A 20,000-nucleotide genomic window follows, 5' to 3' on the forward strand; every position below is an offset into this window, starting at 1 on the left:
CTATTACTAAGACTTAGATGAAGATCTGATCACATTTTCGGTCAAATTTATATAAATAAATACCAAATCAGCTCGCCCCAGCTCAGGATGGCCTTACAGAACTTCATTTAAATATTCTGCATTTCTCTGCTCTGGAGCCACAAATGAATGTCCCATGATGACCATTGCCATGTACGTTTTATTCGGCACCATGCTGATGACTTGCAGTCCGCAGAAACACACTCAAGGATTTGCCATTACTTATCTCTATCCTTCACATTGACTTGACATCAGGCCTTGAATTGATCTGTTTTTTGACACTGCAAGGGGCTACCCATGGGCAGAGGCCATGCTTCAGTGCTGTCTGTCCATGAGTGACAGCATGCTGAAGCCAGAGTGCTGATTTGCATAACATCTTGCCATACTACCATGATTAGAAACCCTTTGGTTGTTCTTATTTACCACAGACGTGGTGTTTGTGTGGATTTTGCTTCAGGCGAGATATGATCTTGAGTTTGACGATGACAAATCAGGAAACAGGATTGTCGTGACTCCGATGGGGGTGTAAAATCATCTTGGATCCTCAATCATCTTGCACATTCCAGGCCTCAGGTCTGCTCGTTTACGACTGTGATGGTCTTTTTGCTGGTTCTCTCCCCTCCTTCACGGAAACAAATCTTTCTCGGCTGTGACAAACGTTTCTCCTCTTCTGTCACATGCAACAGACTTCTGAAGAACATCCAAACCCCTTTTGTGGCCATAGGCGTGTTTGACCTCGTGATAACTCCAATGGATTTGTACACCACACAACGAAGCGTCCCTCTTTTAGTGCATAAAATGCAAGTATCCTTTTCCCACTGACACTGGTTACTTGGTGGCAGCAAAACGTCACTGGTAGACCGAACGAACATAAAACTTGCCTGTGTAGCCTCAGCCCTCTTGAGATCCTCCTCCCGACCAGTTAATCAAAATGTACCTGAGAATCCCACCCCAACCTCAATTCAACACCATGTTTAATTAATTTTTTCGTGGTAACATCAAAATCCGTTCATTTTCGAAGCAAGCATGTCCTTGTTTTACTGTCCACAAAGCACCCAAAGGTTCTTTGTGTTTTACTCTTTCTTCATGCTTAAACTGCTGCAAGACCCTTCTGTGCAAAGTCCAAAAGCTCAGTGTTATCCCTGCAGAAATCGCTTTCCTTTCTTTTTGTAAAAAGTCTTGTTAGTTTCTCCGAGTCTCTCCAACCACCCACACTTGCCGGTCTCGGCAGTGGCAGCCATGCCAGATCACGTGTGATGGAGAACGTGTCCGTGAAGGAGATCGCTAATTAGCCAGAGGCTTGAAGCTGCAGTTTCCTGGGGAAAGCCGAGTTAGGTCGAGCATCCAGAAAGGGAATTGTCACGAGATGTCAGGTCAGGCATGGCTCGTTGGCTGTCTGCCACTCACTCCCCGAGGGCTCAGATGGAGGCCAAAACAGGCCCAGCAGCTCGTTCCTCCAACTGTCATGCTTTGTAGAGCCTACATTCACAGCCATATGGCTATCCTCTGCGGAAATGCTCTTCTGCAAAAAAACCAAAAAAAAAAACAAAGCTTCAACGACCAATAGCAATCTGCCCATTGTGACATCCCAGCTAACGCTGTTAATTTGCCAAGCACCGGAGAGCTATTAAGGAGGACAAAGCATCATAAATACGACGAAGCTTTATGTTCCCTGTGACTTGTGCAAGAGATTTAGAGAGCAGAGGGAGAAAATGCTGGATAAAGATTGCTGAGGGAGTGCTGAAACATTCCTTGAAACAATGGTGTAGCAGGGTGATTTGAAATGCGAATAAAAGCCTGAATGCTTGGGCATTTTCACAATTTGTCGACTCCGTGGATCCGATCTGAATGATGGAAAGTCAAGTGGGCATGTATTCTTTACATTGTGGTGGCAGCTATAGTTCATCAATGTAGTTTCGACTGGCGAAAGGCTTCGTGGTCACTGGACATTTACCGATCGTGATCGAGAGCAAATAAGCCAGTGTTCTTGAAATGGTTATCAATGATTCTATGATCCTAGGATGCCAAATAAGAGGTTCCAACTGTTATTCCATCCATGGGGACCTTACTCTGTGCAGAGTGTTGGTGCTTCCAAATCAGTGTCCTTGGCTATTGGGCACAATTCTGGACAGGTCACCACTCCGACACAGGATACCAGCAAGCTGGCACTCATTTTGCCAACCTCAGATGGATGGCAGGCCAAGTCAACCCCACTGGTATTAATTCAACAGCCAAGTGGGATTTGAACTCAGGATCCTCGGATCCTAAGTCTACCACCCAAACGATTAAACCAACACCAGGCATCTGTTATTGTAAGAACTGAAAGACATGGATCCTACAACTGCCGCAAGCTCATTAAACCTCTGAATGCTGGTACGTTCTGAATTTGCTTTTTTTGTTGAAGATGCTTTGGGTATAAATATTGTGTGTTGTTGGTTGTTATCTCGACAGGCGGACTTCAAAAGGTGAAACGGAGCCCTCTCAAGTCTCTAAGTATCCACCTTCGTGTGTGTGTGTGTGTGTGTGTACATATATATGTACATATAACGAAGACCCACCCCCATCTCCTACCTGTGAATGAAAGGAATAACCAATCAGCTCTCACCTAATCAATTAAACCCAGGTGCCTACGATTATATAAATAAATCGACTCCTCCCATGCTCTTCTTGCCGAAGAAGCTGCATAAAGCAACCAAGAAAAGTCACCAAGATAAACCCTTTGCTGTTTCAAACCCTTCTCAGAGTTCCTCCACAGGTGTAAAGACATTCACAAATGGTACACACATGAGAATCCCAATGCTACCCACCCCTCAGCTGCCAGAACAGTTTCATCACTTTTTGGCAAATCATCAGCAACTGCACACACCTGGTGATCTTCTGCTGAAGTGATCTTCTGTTTAATTGCCAACACTTAAACATGAGCAGGTTTGTTCAGGTTTTACATTATACTCATAGCAAGTCACAGATCTGATCTGGCCTGACCTCACATTCAGGTTTGGTGCCACCATATCAGCCAGGCTGATTTGTTCCACCTATTAGCCCAGAACAACACAGGGCTCCTGTCCTGAAGCAATTCCCCAACCACAGCCTCCAAGTAGCCAGATTGCAGGCACATGCCACTACACCCAGCGTACAAACTTATTTTGGATTTTATTGAAATTTAGCAAAATACCATTTTATTTTCAGGCCTCACCCACCATTCCAATTTTAATGCCATAAAGTTTCACAAATGCTCCAGTGGTTGTCTGGTGCACGGTACTCGTACCTGGTCCATACAGATCAACCCGTGTCCATAGAACAGCCCAGCATGGCAAACCTCCACATGCTAGCTGTCCTTGAGCTTCAGGGAGAGATTTCTCAGTCACATGCCTGGTCAGTCCCCCTCCTTCGGCCCTTACGGACCCTCAACGGTGTCGCCACCAAGGCACAACCTGCGACACCTCCCTCCGAGTGGTCCTCACGGTGCACGGTGACATATCCCAGGAGGAACCACCTCGGTCCCCCAGATGTCTCAACCCATCCAGGTCTGGTGATCACACCAGCCTGAGACACTCACTCAGACAGTGCTACGAAGTACAGGGGACACTCTATTCCACTAGATTTTCTATAAGCCTGGGTGGTACCACACCACCCATGGTCGGATTCCACCTCCATATCTTGCCAGTACAGCTCCCCAGCTGCGATCTCCCACGAAGCCGACCCCATTAACCACACCTGGTCCAAATTCTGCAGCCTGGGAACCAGCTCCCATCATGATTGCTTTGCTTGAAGATAAATTCCCATTTGAAATTCCCAGCCCTGTGTGTCCACATCATGTTGGAAAGAATAATGGAACAAATTGAAAGGAATTAAACAGAGATTTATAAAATGGGTGAACAATTTAATCAAACTATTGGAAAAATGGATGAAATGCAGGGGGAAATGAATAAAAGTAGTGAACAAATGCGGGGGGAAATGAATAAAATTAATGACATTTTAAGGGCACAGATATAGCGGAATGGCAGGTTGATTGAGGGGACACAAAAAAATCCCATCCGGACGTGTTCGAAAAGTAATAATGGCTTGGAAGAACATCGATATCGTGCCGGGGTGATTGTCACTCTGCTTTCGGAAAAGACTGTCCATGAAATGAAAAAGATTGAGGGGTTAGAGGGGGAGAAGAAAGGCTCCGTGGTGTGTGAAGCAACCTCCATAGTTTGCGCTACGGCACTTGTGGGCATGCAGTTGGACCCTGTCGGGGTCGACTCGGAGCACGGATTCATCGACTAGCTGTGCATGGGGAGTTTGTTAGCGGCCGTGGGGCACTTAAAAAGAGATAGGCCAATGTGGGCAGATGTCGGTTGGAGCCTCAATTGGTCATGGATGGGTGTTTGAATGCTGAGGTAGGACCTGTGAGTCCTGAGCATCTGGTGGCTCATGGCAATGGAGGAAGGTTGGGAGAGTGGGAGGCTCAAGTCCAGCAGTGGCTGCAGGGAGGGACAGAAAGGCCCAATAATCGGGTAGTTATATGCAGCCTCATTTAGACACCAATGCCTGGGTTTATAAATTTATTTTAAAGCAGCCTTGGCGGAAGTTCGTCCTTGAGCTGCCAGATTCGGACCAACAGAAGTTAAGTGGGTAAGCCTCGTGGGAAATCGCCCCCTTCGAGATTCGGTTGAGCCAGGCAGCTGGGGAGCTGCACTGGCAGGATTTGGATGTTTGGTCTGACCGCGGGTGGTGTGGTACGACCCGGGCCCCGTGGAGAGTCTGGTGGAGTGCGGCATCTCTTTTCCCATCAGGGCGGCATCCGAGCGAGTGTCTCAGGCTGGTGAGAACGCCGGATCGTGGAGGTGGTTTTGACCTCTGGGTGACTGAGATAGTTACTCCTGGGCACCTGGCATGGTGCACCGTGAAGTCCACCTAGTGGGAGGTGTTGCGGGTCGCACTTTGGTGGCAGCACCACTGAGGGCCAGTAATGGCCAGATGAAATGACCACCCAGGCACATGGCCTAGCAGACTCTCCCTGAGGATCTGGGACAGCCAGGTTGAAGAGAACTGCCATGCTGGGCTGGTCGATGGATACGGGTCAATACGCATGGCCCGGGTACGAGTACAGTGCACTGGACAACTTCTGTATCATCCATATAAAGTTATTGAGTGTTTTGGGAAAGGCCCGGAGAGGCCTGTATAGCCGTCCACAGATGGTCTGTGATTTATGCGCTCTCAGTTTGGAAAGAGGGTCCTGGGTTTAATTGGGATGGGCTACATGAGGTGTTTGGCTGCAGCAGGCGCTGCTGATATTGAACGTGCTCTGCAGTGCTGAATGGATTTGTGGTTAAATTTACCCTTACCCTATTGTCACGGCTCACCATGCTTTGCTGTTGGCGGTATGCAAGTGATTTGGGTAATTGGTATGGGTGATGGGCAAGAGGGGCCATGAGAGCCAAGCATGTGGATCGGGTGGAAAGGGTTAAAATGTGATGTTTGTTGTAAATCAAGAATGTGTTTTGTTTGAGTATTTGTTGTGATTATAGTGTATGTATGCAGGCCATGGCAGGTGAGGTGCCCCATAGCCTGTATTGCAGGTGGTGGAAAATTGTATGGTAGTGGAGGAGGGAGTGACATTTGGGGTTTTGTGGGTGGGGAAGGTAGGTGTGTGCAGATATGGATGAGGCTCTAGAGGAGAGGTGACTGCGACCCTCCCAAGGTAACCCCTCTGGCAGCTGGTCGTGTCTGCAGTTTGGGGACCTGTCGGAAGAAGATCTGTTTGGGCGACTCTTGTCGACCCGGGAAGAGGTCAAGAGTTCCGGAGGCCAAGAGCGCGTGTGTGTGTGTGTGTGTGTGTGTGTGTGTGTGTGTGTGTGTGTGTGTGTGTGTGTGTGTGTGTGTGTGTGTGTGTGTGTGTGTGTGTGTGTGTGTGTGTGTGTGTGTGTGTGTGTGTGTGTGTGTAGACCCTCCCTTGCGGGACATACAGCTAAGGAGCTGCTGGGGGCCAAGAAGTCGTAAGTCGGGTGACTTGATTTTGACTGTGGGCACCACAGCTTGAAGCATGCCCACCCTCTTGTTTGTCCAGGACCTCCCCGCAGCCGAGTTGAGGGCCACACCTGTAGTGTTAAAAGATGAAGCCGTGACCTTGCAGGGAATGTAATGGTTGTTGGTGTGAATGATGGAATGCTCCACTCAGTCCCATGCGACTTGACATCTGCTATGAAGGGCAGGTAGCCCATGAAATTAGTTAGGTAGATTCTAAATTGGATACTTGAGTTCAGCTGACAGCTGGAGCAAGTGACATCCACTTTGGGATGTGGTCAAGTAGTGGGGTTTGTATTGGATAAGTTAAATCGTCCATAAGTAGGCCTGTTTGTTGTGTTTTGGAGCCATTGTCTGCCCACCCCAAGACATTGGAGTGAGGAGACCAGAGAGAAGCATCCACTCCACATAAGAATTGTAAATTTTCTTTAATCGATTGCAACTAAGGGGGTAAGACGATAAGGAGGTTATGTAAGTCAGCTGTAGTTTGCTTCCCACAGCCCCTCCTGATTAATTTTGTTGACGTTAATTAGGTGTGAGTCTGTAACTGTTAATGCTGGAGCTGTTGCCCCTGCAATGAAACTTGTAGGAGCTGCAGTTCCAGGGGTGGGAGGCTGTGTTATGTTTGTGGGGTGTGGGTGGGGGGGGGGGTTCGACATTACCTTAGAACAGATATAAATGTACAGAGTAGTATGATCCCTATACGAATAACTAGCCCATCTCAATGTTATTAAGTGGAGACACGTTACCTGAAGGATTGTCTTGTTTGAAAGTGCACCATACAGGGGATGGTGCATCATAATTATGAATTAGAGATTAAGGTGAGGAGTTGTAGGTAGAACCTCTTGCATGTCCCTCGGGATGAAGTGCCCGAGGTGTGGACTAAGTGAATAGAGAGAAGAGCGGAGTTTCGATCACCTCTAGAGTGAGGGGAGGAGCATTTTGTCACCTCCCAAGAGGTGGAGCTTGGATCGCCTCCAAGGGGCAGAGTTGTTTTTGATGCCCCGGGAGGTGAGGAGCCTGGATCGTGCGGGGTCCGGTGTGTTTTGGAGGATCAGTTCTTAGGAGAATTGACTCTGGGAGAGTTATGTCTGAGGAGAATTGGGATTGTGCCAAGGGAGTTGGTCGGTGACCTGGAGGAGAAATGGGTGCCCTGTTCGTTTGCTTTTCTCTCTCCTGCCCACCTCCTCGTCGCCTGCTCGTCACGTCCACCAGCAGAGCTAAGTCTCATCCGGGTTTTCTTGTACCCTAATGCTGTCTGTGATTAAATCTGTTATGTGGCACCATAGGTTTCATTTTCATTGTATATAATAATTATTTATTATCGATTCCGTCCGTGTTCCCCCTTTCCTCCCATTCCAACCCACCATCACGTCGTATTCCTTCATCGAGTCAATTTTTCCCCGGTTTGATTTCAGAAATAAACCCATTGGTTTTTAACAGAGCTAAGTTTCTCGTGTCTCTCCTCAGTTCCTGCACGCGCAAACCAGCCGTTAATCAAACGCAGTCTGAAGGAGTAAAAAAGTCAGTTCGGCTCATCCGTCCAGAGTCGGTGTTAATCGGCATGGACACGACAATATATTGTTGCGAATTCGCGCCCGCCGGCCAGTTACGTGGCCGAGCAGCCACGTAACTCGAATCGCTGCACGTCGCCCACCGGACGGACAATTCCGTCGTGACCCTCTCGGACTAACGCCGGGAACGAGTCACGGGTGGGCCTTTCGGCCTCACCACGATCGTGCCAATCGGCCCCCTGCGTGGGATAGAGTTGCTCGCCAAATTCGACCTACCTAAGTACCCACACGGAGAGTAGACCGGGCGATCGCACCTCACCGCAGGTCGACTTCGGACATGGGCCACTTTAAGCGACCCGTTCCGTACGATCGGGATAACCGAGCGGTGTTATCGTCAACCTCGACGGTTCCGATTAATAATTGGGCGTATTTAGCCCACGACCAACCCTTTACGTGAAGTAAGATGGAGATTCAATTAAAGAAAAGACGAAGCGAAACGGGAAAAACAGTTCAACATAATTCACATTTATTCCGCAGCAAACGGAAAGCACACATATACAATTACAACAATTATGCACCAAAAGCAAATGTAAAAGAAACACAACAATTATGCACCAAAAGCAAATGCAACAAAAGAAACACAATGCAGATCTACTACCGACTACGCGAGCACACGGCAACACTTACACAGTTTTACTTTACAGACGACGCCGACAACACATATACTCAAAAGCAAAAGAAAAAGGGGCCACCTTCTACGACAAGGGGGCAGACGGGCCTGGGGCCGAAACCGCATGGAGCCTACCCGTCTTGTGATGAGCCGCAAAATGGCGGCGGTGCCCCGACTCCGCGCTCCTCCGCGGGCCTCGCTGGCACTGCCTGGAATGGGGCCCCCTTTTCGCACTATCTCAGCGCGGGGAGGGGGGAAAGGGGGGGGGGTTGTTGATGCTCTGGGGAAAGAGGATAGCTGGCTTGCTTGGGTCCCGCAACGAGCGACTCCACTGCGCCCTCGACCGTGTTCCCGGCTTCTCCTCTCTGCAGCTCTCCGACAGACTCCGACCCCCGACAGACCGACTCTCCTCCAGACCCGTCTTGACTGCTGCTGCCACACTTCGCCGCCGCCACAACTCGCCCGAGCCCGAAACAGAAACTCTACTCCAACTCGAGCCTGAAACAGAAACTCTTCTCTCCAACTCGAGCCCGAAACAGAAACTCTTCTCCAACTCGAGCCCGAAACAGAAACTCTTCTCCAACTCGAGCCCGAAACAGAAACTCTTCTCTCTCTCGATCCGCCCCGCGCTCGGCGCTTTATAGTCAGCAGGAGAAACCATATGCAGATTTTCGGATCAGGATCGGCTCGGGGGCGGAGCCACGCTCGCCCATTGGACGGAGGAAAAGTGGGCGTGAATCATTCCTGATCCGCGAATCTGCATATATCGATTCTACTCCGACGCGCCTGGAGGCGGGGCCAAATCGCCCCGCACTTAATGATTGGAGGGATCGGAAGTGGGCGTGAATCATTCCTGATCCGACCTCTCCTTGGAAAGGCAGCTTTTTGCACCCGAGGCTCGGCGCGCGCCCCGCACGAGGCCAGGACAGCCTGACGTTCGGCGTTCACAAGCGGCGCGGGAATGGCCGCAGAAGGAGAGGTGAAGGTGGTGGAGGGTCTAAAGTGGCGGTTCCTGGACAGGGTGACGCTTGGAATGGTGGTGATGCAATGGTTGCGAGAGCGAGTTGTGACGGTAAAGGTCGTGGCTGTTGGCGTTGTTATTGTTGTGAAGAGGCGTTGCGGTTGGTGGTTGTTGTGTGATGGCGGTTGAGACGTGGTTGGCTCAAAATAAAGATAGAACAGAAAAACGGCTATCTTAAAGGGTCGCAGCCCGAATGAATGACATTTATTCCCGCTCAACAACGGGTTTGGGCTAACTACACATGTACTTACAGAGATATCTCACCTACGGGACCTGAATGGTGGTTTGCGAATTTCCTCAACCACAACAATATGTATACTAGCGATACCCGTGCACATGCACGGGATAGCAGTGCAGACGACAGACCGTACATGGGGAATGACAAAATACGCATTGTGCAAAATGCAAGTGGTACTATGGAACGCCAAGACTTCCCAAACATTGTCGGCATGTCCGCTAAGTGCCACAGCAATTTCATAGGGATCGTGTGACGGCGAGCCGAGTTTTTACTGTGCAAGCTTGGTATTATAATAGAGATACTGTATGTGCGTATATGTGTGAAGGTGTGGTGCAGGGTACCTTTGTGTGTGGATTATGACATCCCATGTCATGACTGCACCGCCCACTACGTGGGTCAAACAGGGAAAAGGTTGGCCACCAGACTGACTGAACACCAACGTGGAGAAGTCAGACACGACACATCCTCCACTATCGCCACACACAATGGTACCCTGCACCACACCGTCACGTGGGAACAATCCACAGTCATGGGGACGGCCCCTTCCAAGGCAAGCCGCGAGGTTTTTGAGGCATGGTGGTCTGAGGACCATTCGATCAAGAAGGCACGTTGACCTCAACCCAACTTACCAAGCCCGACGCAGACACATATGCAAACATTGCAGGCCCATGACAACAACCACTCTGGGCACAAGATCCAATCCAGAAGCCAATGCGCTGATCCAAACTTGTTTCTTTCCCTCAACCCATCCTCAACCCCATTTGTGGAATGGCAGCCAATCAGGCACTTAGATACATCCATACAGGACAATTATCAAACAAACTGAATTTTGAAATGAAATGTAAACCGTTTCCATAACTGCCTCTGAGGACGGACACTAGACAGCTCCTGAAATGTCAGGCCCAATTAAAAAACAAGCAGTCATCGACTGGTACTTATGAAATTGTCAACTTGACCTCTGACCTTGTCTAATAAAAGCTCTCTCTAGAGAAGGTAGCGACGCAAACCAGAAGTTTCTACGATGATTCTGTACCAAACCATCAAAAATCGAATGTTTGACCTCACTGTGATCTTGACCTTTGACCGATTTCGATCAAAATCTAATCAGCGCTAGCCATCACCCTCCTGAATCACGTGGTGTAATTTGACATTGGTAGCTTCTTCCGTTCTCGAGTTATCGTGCCTTCAAACAAACACACACACACACACACACACACACACACACACACACACACACACACACACACACAAACAAACAAACAAACAAACAAACAAACACACAAACAGAGGACGGAAGTCATCAATATACTTACGAAATCTTTAGATTTCGTAAGTAAAAACTTGCCTTTTAATGCTCGGTGTGCTTTCAAGCTAATTTTATGATTCCTGAGCTGTGCATTTTTCAGCATATTCGTATGAATATGTATTTTTGTATTTATATATAATTATAAATGAACAGGAAGCTAACATATGTATACGTGGGAAAATTACATGGCCAGGTGGGAAATTGAACCCAGGTCCTCTGGTGAACCATACCAGTACTCTGCCATCTGAGATATCCACCAGCTGAGCATGCCAGTCTCCCACATATAGAGATACCACTCTTTGCGTGGGGGGAGAGGAGGAAGAGACTCTCTCATGGACAGGCCCTTGCTGCTCCTGTGGTTGGCAGTGAGTTTCCCGGAAGCAGCAAGGAAAAGAGAGGGGCATCTCTCTGTGTGGGAGAGCTGTGTGTTCAGCTGGTGGGTCGCCCAGATAGATCAGATCGTCGAGCACTGGTACAATTCACCAGAGTATCTGGGTTTGATTCCTGGTCCAAGTGCATAATTTTCCCACGTATGTATCTATACGTAAAAATCGAACCCCCTCACTTGATGCCACAGCAAGGTTGTGTCCCATAACAGCAAATGCTGCATGACCTGTTGGCAACAAGCATCTTGTGCCACACAAACACATCGGCTCTTTCCAGCTGAGCACCAGTTAGGAGGTGGGGTTGTGGTCAGGCAAGAATATATACATATATTTAATGTTGTTGTTCAAAGTCACCATTCAAGCCAGGTGTGTCTCTGCAATGGTGGCAGGGACCATTACCTTTTCATGGGGTTTTATGATCAGGTGACCATGACACCGATACCTTACTTTGCCCATCTCTCTGTTTACTTCACCTCGTACACCACTCCCGACAGACGGACGCAGCACTGATGTACGACGCGGTGCACGTGGTCTCCATTGCTTCCCACTCTACTCAGATGACCGTGAGCTCCCTGCAATGTCACCGCCACAAACCCTGGCGCTTCGGTTCTCGTTACATGGGCCTCATAAAGCAGGTGAGAGCCTTTCCTCAATGCCCCCCATTTCTCTCCATTTCTCATTCTTCTGCCTTACACACATGCTCATTGATTTTTCTTGGGTGTTTAACTGCCAGCAAATTGGGATATAGAAAATGTAAACTGTTTTCCAAGAGAACTGACAAGTAATGATGATAAATTATAGGTGGTGTTAATAGCAATGACGTTCTGTCTTCACATGGTACAGGAAATGGAGGCTGCAGATCGTTTCTCTTAAACCACCATTTCTGTTGTCAAATATGTTTCCAACAAGCTGGTTGTGTTTATTAATGGAAAAGAAAAAACTTTTGTATCTGTTGTTCCATCATCGAGTACACACTGTGCTTGCCATGTGACAGAACTCAGGATAACCAGAAGGCATTTATTTGGAACATGAAACATGAATGGACTCAAACTTGGATCTATCTCTGAATAAGCAAAGACTAGTTCATAAAATAACTCATTAAGCCAAAAGAGAATATGAGAAGGACGTGGCTAAGAATATTAAACATAATAACAAGGCTTTCTTTAATTATATCAGGGGAAAAGAACAGGTTAGGACCAGTGTGGGCCCATTGAGGAATAGTATCAGGAGAGTGGTTGGTGATGAAAGTGAGATGGCAGGCTTATTAAACAGGTATTTTTCTTCAACTTTTACACAAGAACAGTCAAGAGAATTGCCACGAGCTGAGAGTATCTATTGAGGAGGTGAGGAAGGGATTTTTATATGCGATAATATGCATCCAAGAGTATTGGGGAGTTTGTTCAGCAGATAAGTGTGATGTTAGCAGATATCATTAACACCTCAATGGTGTCAGGACTGGTTTGGAGAGTAACAAATGTAACACTATTATTTAATGAAGGATCCAGAGAGGAATTGGGGAACGATAGACCTGTTAGCTTGACTTCAGTTGTTGGGGAAGGTGTTGGAGATCTTAATTAGGGATCAGATGGAGAACCATGAAGAAAAATTCAAACTAATTAAAGGCTGTCAGCATGGATTTACTGAAGAGGGATCTTGTTTAACAAATTAATTGCCATTCCATGAGGCAGTTTCTAACTGGATAGATGAGGGAAGTGCCATGAATGTCGTTTATTTAGACTTTAAGAAGGTATTTGATTGGGTACCACATTGAAGGTTGTGAGCCAAGGTGAAGGCTTATGGAGTGGCTGATCAGGTAGCTAACTGGATTGGAAACTGGCTTCGTGTTGGGAATGCGTGGGAGGGAGGATGTACTATAAGTAGTGGGGTATCTCAGGGATCAGTAATAGGACCTATTATTCAAAGTATATATCAAGGATTTGGATAGTGAGCTGAAGACGAGGCTTCCAAAATTTACAGATGACACAAAGCTTGGAGGTAAGGTAGATTGCAGAGGAGGGGAGGTGGGAAGGTGCTCAGACCCAGAAAGGTCTATATTCAGTAGTTTAATAGATTGGATAAAAGATTGGTAGATGTAGTTTAACATAAATTAATGTAAGGTGCTGGGGATGGGTTGGAATAATTCAAATAGAGATTATATGAATCAAGGGGCAGTCTTGGATCACGTCACATAGGAGAAGGATCTGGGGTGGTATTGGATATGGCGGGAGAGAGGGGAGGGGAGAGGGGTGTAATCAGGCAGGACAGAGCCAGGTAGCCACAGGTAAAGCTCACAGGATTTTAGGTTGTATTCGTATGGGGATAAATTATAAATCGAAAGAGGTTTTGTTAATTCTGTACAACTATTTAGTGAGGCCTAATCTAGAATATTGTGTGTGGTTTTGCTCACCACATCTGAAGAATAACATAGCTGCCATCGAGAGGGTTCAGCAAAGAACTATCAGATTGATTCTGAGCCTAGCTAGACTAAACAATGAGGAACGGTTGAGGGAGACAGGACTTTCTACATTATGAAGGAGGTGATTACGAGGTTATCTGATGGAGATGTTAAAGATAATGACGGAAATAGACAAAATGGTGAAAACACGGATCATGATACAAATGTACTTCACAGTAACCTGTCTCCTCTTCTCTCACTCTTAGCCAGTGAGCACAGCCAATTGCTGAAGTACATCTACTGTTGTTGTATGAAATTGCTGTTCCGTGTCTTGTAGGAATACTAAACAGCTCTTTGTGTGAGTAATGTATTCATTTTGATGAGTTTCAAGGAACTTCGCTTTTCCTTGAGCCAAGATTTTTATCCACAAAATTGATGAGCATCAAACGGTTTCCTAATGTAATGATACATACATTGATAACCCCAGTGTTTAATGCACAGAAAAGAAGTGCAATACTCCCGGGGAAGGAAAAGTAATTCGACAATGAAGAAAAGCCAGAGGGAATTCTTATGTATTACTAGAAACTACAACCCATCGCTTCGCTGATGGGTCTATTAAGGGGTGGGGGAGGGGAGAGAGTGAGGGAGAGGGAGGAGGAAGGGGGGATTGAGGAGGGGGAGCAAAGAGGGGTGGGGGATCTAGTAGGGGATGAGGAAGGAGGAGGCTAGGAAGGGGGGAGAGCAAGGAAAGGGGGGAGCGATGCCTCACCAAACATCACTATACACCCTGGAAGGGAGTGAGTGTGAGGAGAGAGATGGGGGTGAGAGAGAGAGAGAGAGAGAGAGAGAGAGAGAGAGAGAGAGAGAGAGAGAGAGAGAGAGAGAGAGAGAGAGAGAGAGAGAGAGAGAGAGAGAGAGAGAGAGAGAGAGATAGATAGATAGATAGAAAGATGTATAGATAGAAAGATAGAAAGATGTATAGATAGAAAGATAGAAAGACAGAAAGAGTGAGTAGAGGGGAGTGTGGAGAGACAGAAAGAAAGAAAGAGTGAGTAGAGGGGAGTGTGGAGAGAGAGAGAAGGAGAGAGAGAGAGTAGAGGGGAGTGTGGAGAGAGAGAAGGAGAGAGAGAGAGTAGAGGGGAGTGTGGAGTGTGGAGAGAGAGAAGGAGAGAGAGAGTAGAGGGGAGTGTGGAGAGAGAGAGAGAAGGAGAGAGAGAGTAGAGGGGAGTGTGGAGAGAGAGAAAGAGAGAGAAAGAGAGAGAGTAGAGGGGAGTGTGGAGAGAGAGAGAAAGAGAGAAAGAGAGAGAGAGTCGAGGGGAGTGTGGAGAGAGAGAAGGAGAGAGAGAGTAGAGGGGAGTGTGGAGAGAGAGAAGGAGAGAGAGAGAGTAGAGGGGAGTGTGGAGAGAGAGAAGGAGAGAGAGAGAGTAGAGGGGAGTGTGGAGAGAGAGAAGGAGAGAGAGAAGGAGAGAGAGAGAGTAGAGGTGAGTGTGGAGAGAGAGAAAGAGAGAGAGAGTAGAGGGGAGTGTGGAGAGACAGAAGGAGAGAGAGAGAGTAGAGGGGAGTGTGGAGAGAGCTCGAGAGAGAGAGAGAGAGAGTAGAGGGAAGTGTGGAGAGAGAGAAAGAGAGAGAGAGTAGAGGGGAGTGCAGAGAGAGAGAAGGGGAGAGAGAGTAGAGGGGAGTGTGGAGAGAGAGAGAGAAAGAGAGAGTAGAGGGGAGTGCAGAGAGAGTGCTGTACTCTATTAGGAGAGGGTGGAGTGAGGATGGGACAGACAGACAGACAGACAGACAGAGAGAGGAGTGGGGGGAGGGGAGTTTGCAGAGAGAATATGTTATGCTTTATGAAAAACACACACATGCACGCCCACACACACACCGGTGCTTGGCCGATATCGGTAATTTTTCAGTCATCAGCATCGGCTGATTGTAGTCAGTGTGATTACCAATGAAAGTACTATGATATACAACCCAAAATCCTTGAGCAGCTTTTACCCTTGCTTCTGGGGAATTTCATTAAACAGATTATAAAAACAACATTGCATTGAAGATGTTTCAAGTAGATGTGCATTAACATTAATCTGCGTAAACAGCTGCCAATCTTCACGTGACGGGTAAAAATAAATTTGGCTCTAATTTAGAAAACACGTAAATATGGCAAACTGCTCAGAAATTGGGTGGTATCAAATGTATCTTGCTTTACAATCCACAAAAAGAAACCAAGTAACTTTTTTGAAGCACACCGAGTCATATAAAATAACCAATTGCTTTGGAAACAGCTACGAGGACAAAGGAAAATGTGATTGCTCATACGCTGTTGAGGTTAAAAGTTAAAACCTCCTATACATCTGTACCTCCATCCTGGCGATACCAAGGTACTGTGTTACCCGAGCAGTAATTATTGATGTTCCAGGCATACCCGACTCCATGAAAGCATCTGTTAAATTTGCTTTTTTTACATTTAAAAGCAATGTTTGGTCTTCCGCTCAGCTTGTTAAATCACCGGGAGAGGACCCTCCACTGCCGCGTGGCAAACACAGCCCATTCCAAGTTCCGTACAAAATTCTGCACGGATGAATTACACAAAAAGGAGAACCAAAAAGGCTGACCTTCAAATATAGTTCTTTAAATCAGGAATTCAAGTGAAAAATTAACAAACTTAAATTCAAAAATATATCAATCCACAGAGAAGACAAAATGTCAGTCTATGCTTTTCACAGCTCGAACCAACATGGAGGAACTCCGAACATGAGGCCGATGGGCGTCAAAGTGATGAGTGGATAATGAAAGCAGATCACACGAAAAGGTTAAACAAAGTGATTTCATCTTAAAAATGAAATTGCACAACATTTTCAGTGGGTGAGGAACCACCCGAGGGACCACACGGCATCACGGGCCCAACGCAGTCAGTCGATGTGAGATGTGCTGTATGTATTGTTACGTAATGATACTTCTTTTTTTTTACATGTATCTATGTTGAAGTGACGTGTGGATAATGAAAGCAGAACACACAAACAGGTTAAGGATAAGAGATTTCAGAGGTTATCTTATGTGCGGAATGAAATAAAGCCATGGACATTGGCTGTCCATGCGTTTTTAAGCGATTTGAAGGTCTGAAGATGAAGCATTTGATGATATAAGTGAAGAAAGTGAAAAAAAAAAAACATTCTTAAGTGCTTTATTGTTAAGAAACCGTTGGGACCTGTTCCAAGTCAAGGCATTGTTGAGCAGGCCAAAAAAATGGTGAATTAAGACCCAAGTGAGGCACAGCGAGGTGACCAAGAATGAGCCTTGATGAAGGATAATTAAATAAGGCCGTTAATTATCCTCAAAAGAGGTGTTTAAATTAACCCAAACACACAAATTTCACTCATTTATTACCTTGTCGTTCCCTTAGTATGCATGCAAAGTTTGGAGCCGCGAGGTTTCATTGTTTTGGAGTTATGGAGGAGGCAGATGGATGCACTGACACACACTGACATTTATTATTATTATTATTATTATTATGATAGATAGATACAAGCAGTAGTAGAGTACCTGCCATATGAGCGATTTTGTTCCAAGTATGCAACACGTTCTTCTGACACCTTTATTTTGGCTGTGTTGGCAACTGAAAGCTGCCTCAATCGCTCCCGAAAATATATTTTTTAAAAACCCGTTTTACGTGCATGAAGCAAAGACATACCAACTGCTTATCATTCAAAACACCTCGCTGTACAGGAAAACATGGAGAGAGGAATACTGCACTGTAAATGGTGGAGACTTGTAATAGCCTCCCCCACCTGGAGAAGCACTACACGATGCACATTTACATAGAGAATTTACTACACCCCCGTCCCCACCCCACCCAAGACCACTGGTAAAGAAAAAAACACACCCATGCACTAATTGGGGTCATGCTGATCCTATGTAGCAAGTCTGGATGTAATTGACCCTGTAGCCAGAGTAGCGTAGTCGTGTGAGAATTGCGCTACAGTAGTCTACATGTAATTGTCTGCAGTAGTCTACAGTCTACAGTAGTCTACATGTAATTGTCTGCAGTAGTCTACAGTCTACAGCCGTCTACAGTCTACAGCCGTCTACAGTCTACAGTAGTCTACAGTCGACAGTAGTCTCCATGTAATTGTCTACAGTAGTCTACATGTAATTGTCTGCAGTAGTCTACAGTCTACAGTAGTCTCCATGTAATTGTCTACAGTAGTCTACAGTAGTCTACATGTAATTGTCTACAGTCCACAGTAGTCTGCAGTCTACAGTAGTCTACATGTAATTGTCTGCAGTTGTCTACAGTCTACAGTCATCTACAGTCTACAGTAGTCTACAGTCTACAGTAGTCTACATGTAATTGTCTACAGTAGTCTACAGTCTACAGTAGTCTACAGTCTACAGTAGTCTACATGTAATTGTCTGCAGTAGTCTACAGTCTACAGTAGTCTCCATGTAATTGTCTACAGTAGTCTACAGTAGTCTACATGTAATTGTCTACAGTCCACAGTAGTCTGCAGTCTACAGTAGTCTACATGTAATTGTCTGCAGTAGTCTACAGTCTACAGCCGTCTACAGTCTACAGTAGTCTACAGTCTACAGTAGTCTCCATGTAATTGTCTACAGTAGTCTCCATGTAATTGTCTACAGTCCACAGTAGTCTGCAGTCTACAGTAGTCTACATGTAATTGTCTGCAGTCGTCTACAGTCTACAGTCGTCTACAGTCTACAGTAGTCTACAGTCTACAGTAGTCTACATGTAATTGTCTGCAGTAGTCTACAGTCTACAGTAGTCTCCATGTAATTGTCTACAGTAGTCTACAGTAGTCTATATGTAATTGTCTACAGTCCACAGTAGTCTGCAGTCTACAGTAGTCTACATGTAATTGTCTGCAGTCGTCTACAGTCGTCTACAGTCTACAGTAGTCTACAGTCTACAGTAGTCTACATGTAATTGTCTACAGTAGTCTACATGTAATTGTCTACAGTAGTCTACAGTCTACAGTAGTCTACATGTAATTGTCTTCAGTAATCTACAGTCTACAGTAGTCTACATGTAATTATCCACAGTAGTCTACAGTCTACAGTAGTCTACATGTAATTCTCTGCAGTCCACAGTAGTCGACAGTCTACAGTAGTCTATATGTAATTGTCTACAGTAGTCCACAGTTTACAGTAGTCTACATGTAATTGTCCACAGTAGTCTACAGTCAACAGTAGTCTACATGTAATTATCTACAGTCCACAGTAGTCTACAGTCTACAGTAGTCTACATGTAATTGTCTACAGTAGTCTACAGTCTACAGTCTACAGGAGTCTACATGTAATTGTCCACAGTAGTCTACAGTCTACAGTAGTCTACATGTAATTGTCTTCAGTAGTCTACAGACCACAGTAGTCTACATGTAATTGTCCACAGTAGTTTACAGTCCACAGTAGTCTACAGTCCACAGTAGTCTACAGTCCACAGCAGTCTACAATCTACAATAGTCTACATGTAATTGTCTACAGTAGTCTACATGTAATTGTCTACAGTAGTCTACAGACCACAGTAGTCTACAGTCTACAGTAGTCTACATGTAATTGTCTACAGTAGTCTACAGACCACAGTAGTCTACAGTCTACAGTAGTCTACATGTAATTGTCTACAGTAGTCTACATGTAATTGTCTACAGTAGTTTACAGTCCACAGTAGTCTACAGTCTACAGTCTACAATAGTCTACATGTAATAGTCTACAGTAGTCTACATGTAATTGTCTACAGTAGTCTGCAGTAGTCTGCATGTAATTGTCTACAGTAGTCTACATGTAATTGCGCTACAGTAGTCAGAGTAGCGCAACAACAAACACACAAACATGCACAAAAACAGGTCCGTGAATTATAGTAACTAGTGCGTGCCCGTAGGTGCGTGCCCGTACATGCAAACAAACAAACAAACAAAAACTTTCAAATCGCGTGCCAGAAACAACAACCACACAGGCCATTCCTTCGCTCTCGCATTCTCGTGACAACCACACAGGCCATTCCTTCGCTCTCGCATTCTCGTGACAACCACACTTCCACACACAGAGTTCATTAAAATCCAAATTAAAATCAAGTTTACCTCCCTGTCTTTGCTTGCCATGACATTCACTGCCATTGACCATTGCCACTCCTACGCCATGGTAACTTGGGCACCGATCCCCATCGTAACCGGCACGGCCCGTGACGTCATCGTCGGCCGGCTGCACACCACCCTACGCAGCCACGCCTACGCAGCAACGTGTCATGTCATTGGTTGGTAACTAAATGGCCATAACTTGGGAAGCACTTGTCCGATTAATATCAAACCTTGAAAAGGCACATACTCGGGTCCCCAGCATTATAGCTGGCAAGTTTCAATGAGATCGGACCAATGGTTGTCGAGAAACAGTGGTCACACACACACACACACACACACACACACTCACACACACACACACAC

The 20,000-nt window shown here is 46.2% G+C and overlaps 1 protein-coding gene across 3 annotated transcripts in view; it reads left to right on the forward strand.

The window, feature by feature from the left end:
• LOC147011450 (glutamate receptor ionotropic, kainate 2-like) overlaps positions 1 to 20,000 on the forward strand; it is a 446,205-nt gene that overhangs the window by 309,413 nt on the left and 116,792 nt on the right. For all 3 annotated transcript variants that reach the window (XM_085857184.1, XM_085857185.1, XM_085857186.1), the window contains exon 7: positions 11,657 to 11,797. In XM_085857184.1, the coding sequence (XP_085713310.1) occupies positions 11,657 to 11,797 (141 nt within the window). The remainder of the gene's footprint in view (positions 1 to 11,656; positions 11,798 to 20,000) is intronic.

The sequence above is a fragment of the Eptatretus burgeri genome, chromosome 15 (genome assembly GCF_056783735.1).
Source record: "Eptatretus burgeri isolate ZD-2024b chromosome 15, Ebu_testis_v1, whole genome shotgun sequence".
Classification (NCBI taxonomy): domain Eukaryota; kingdom Metazoa; phylum Chordata; class Myxini; order Myxiniformes; family Myxinidae; genus Eptatretus; species Eptatretus burgeri.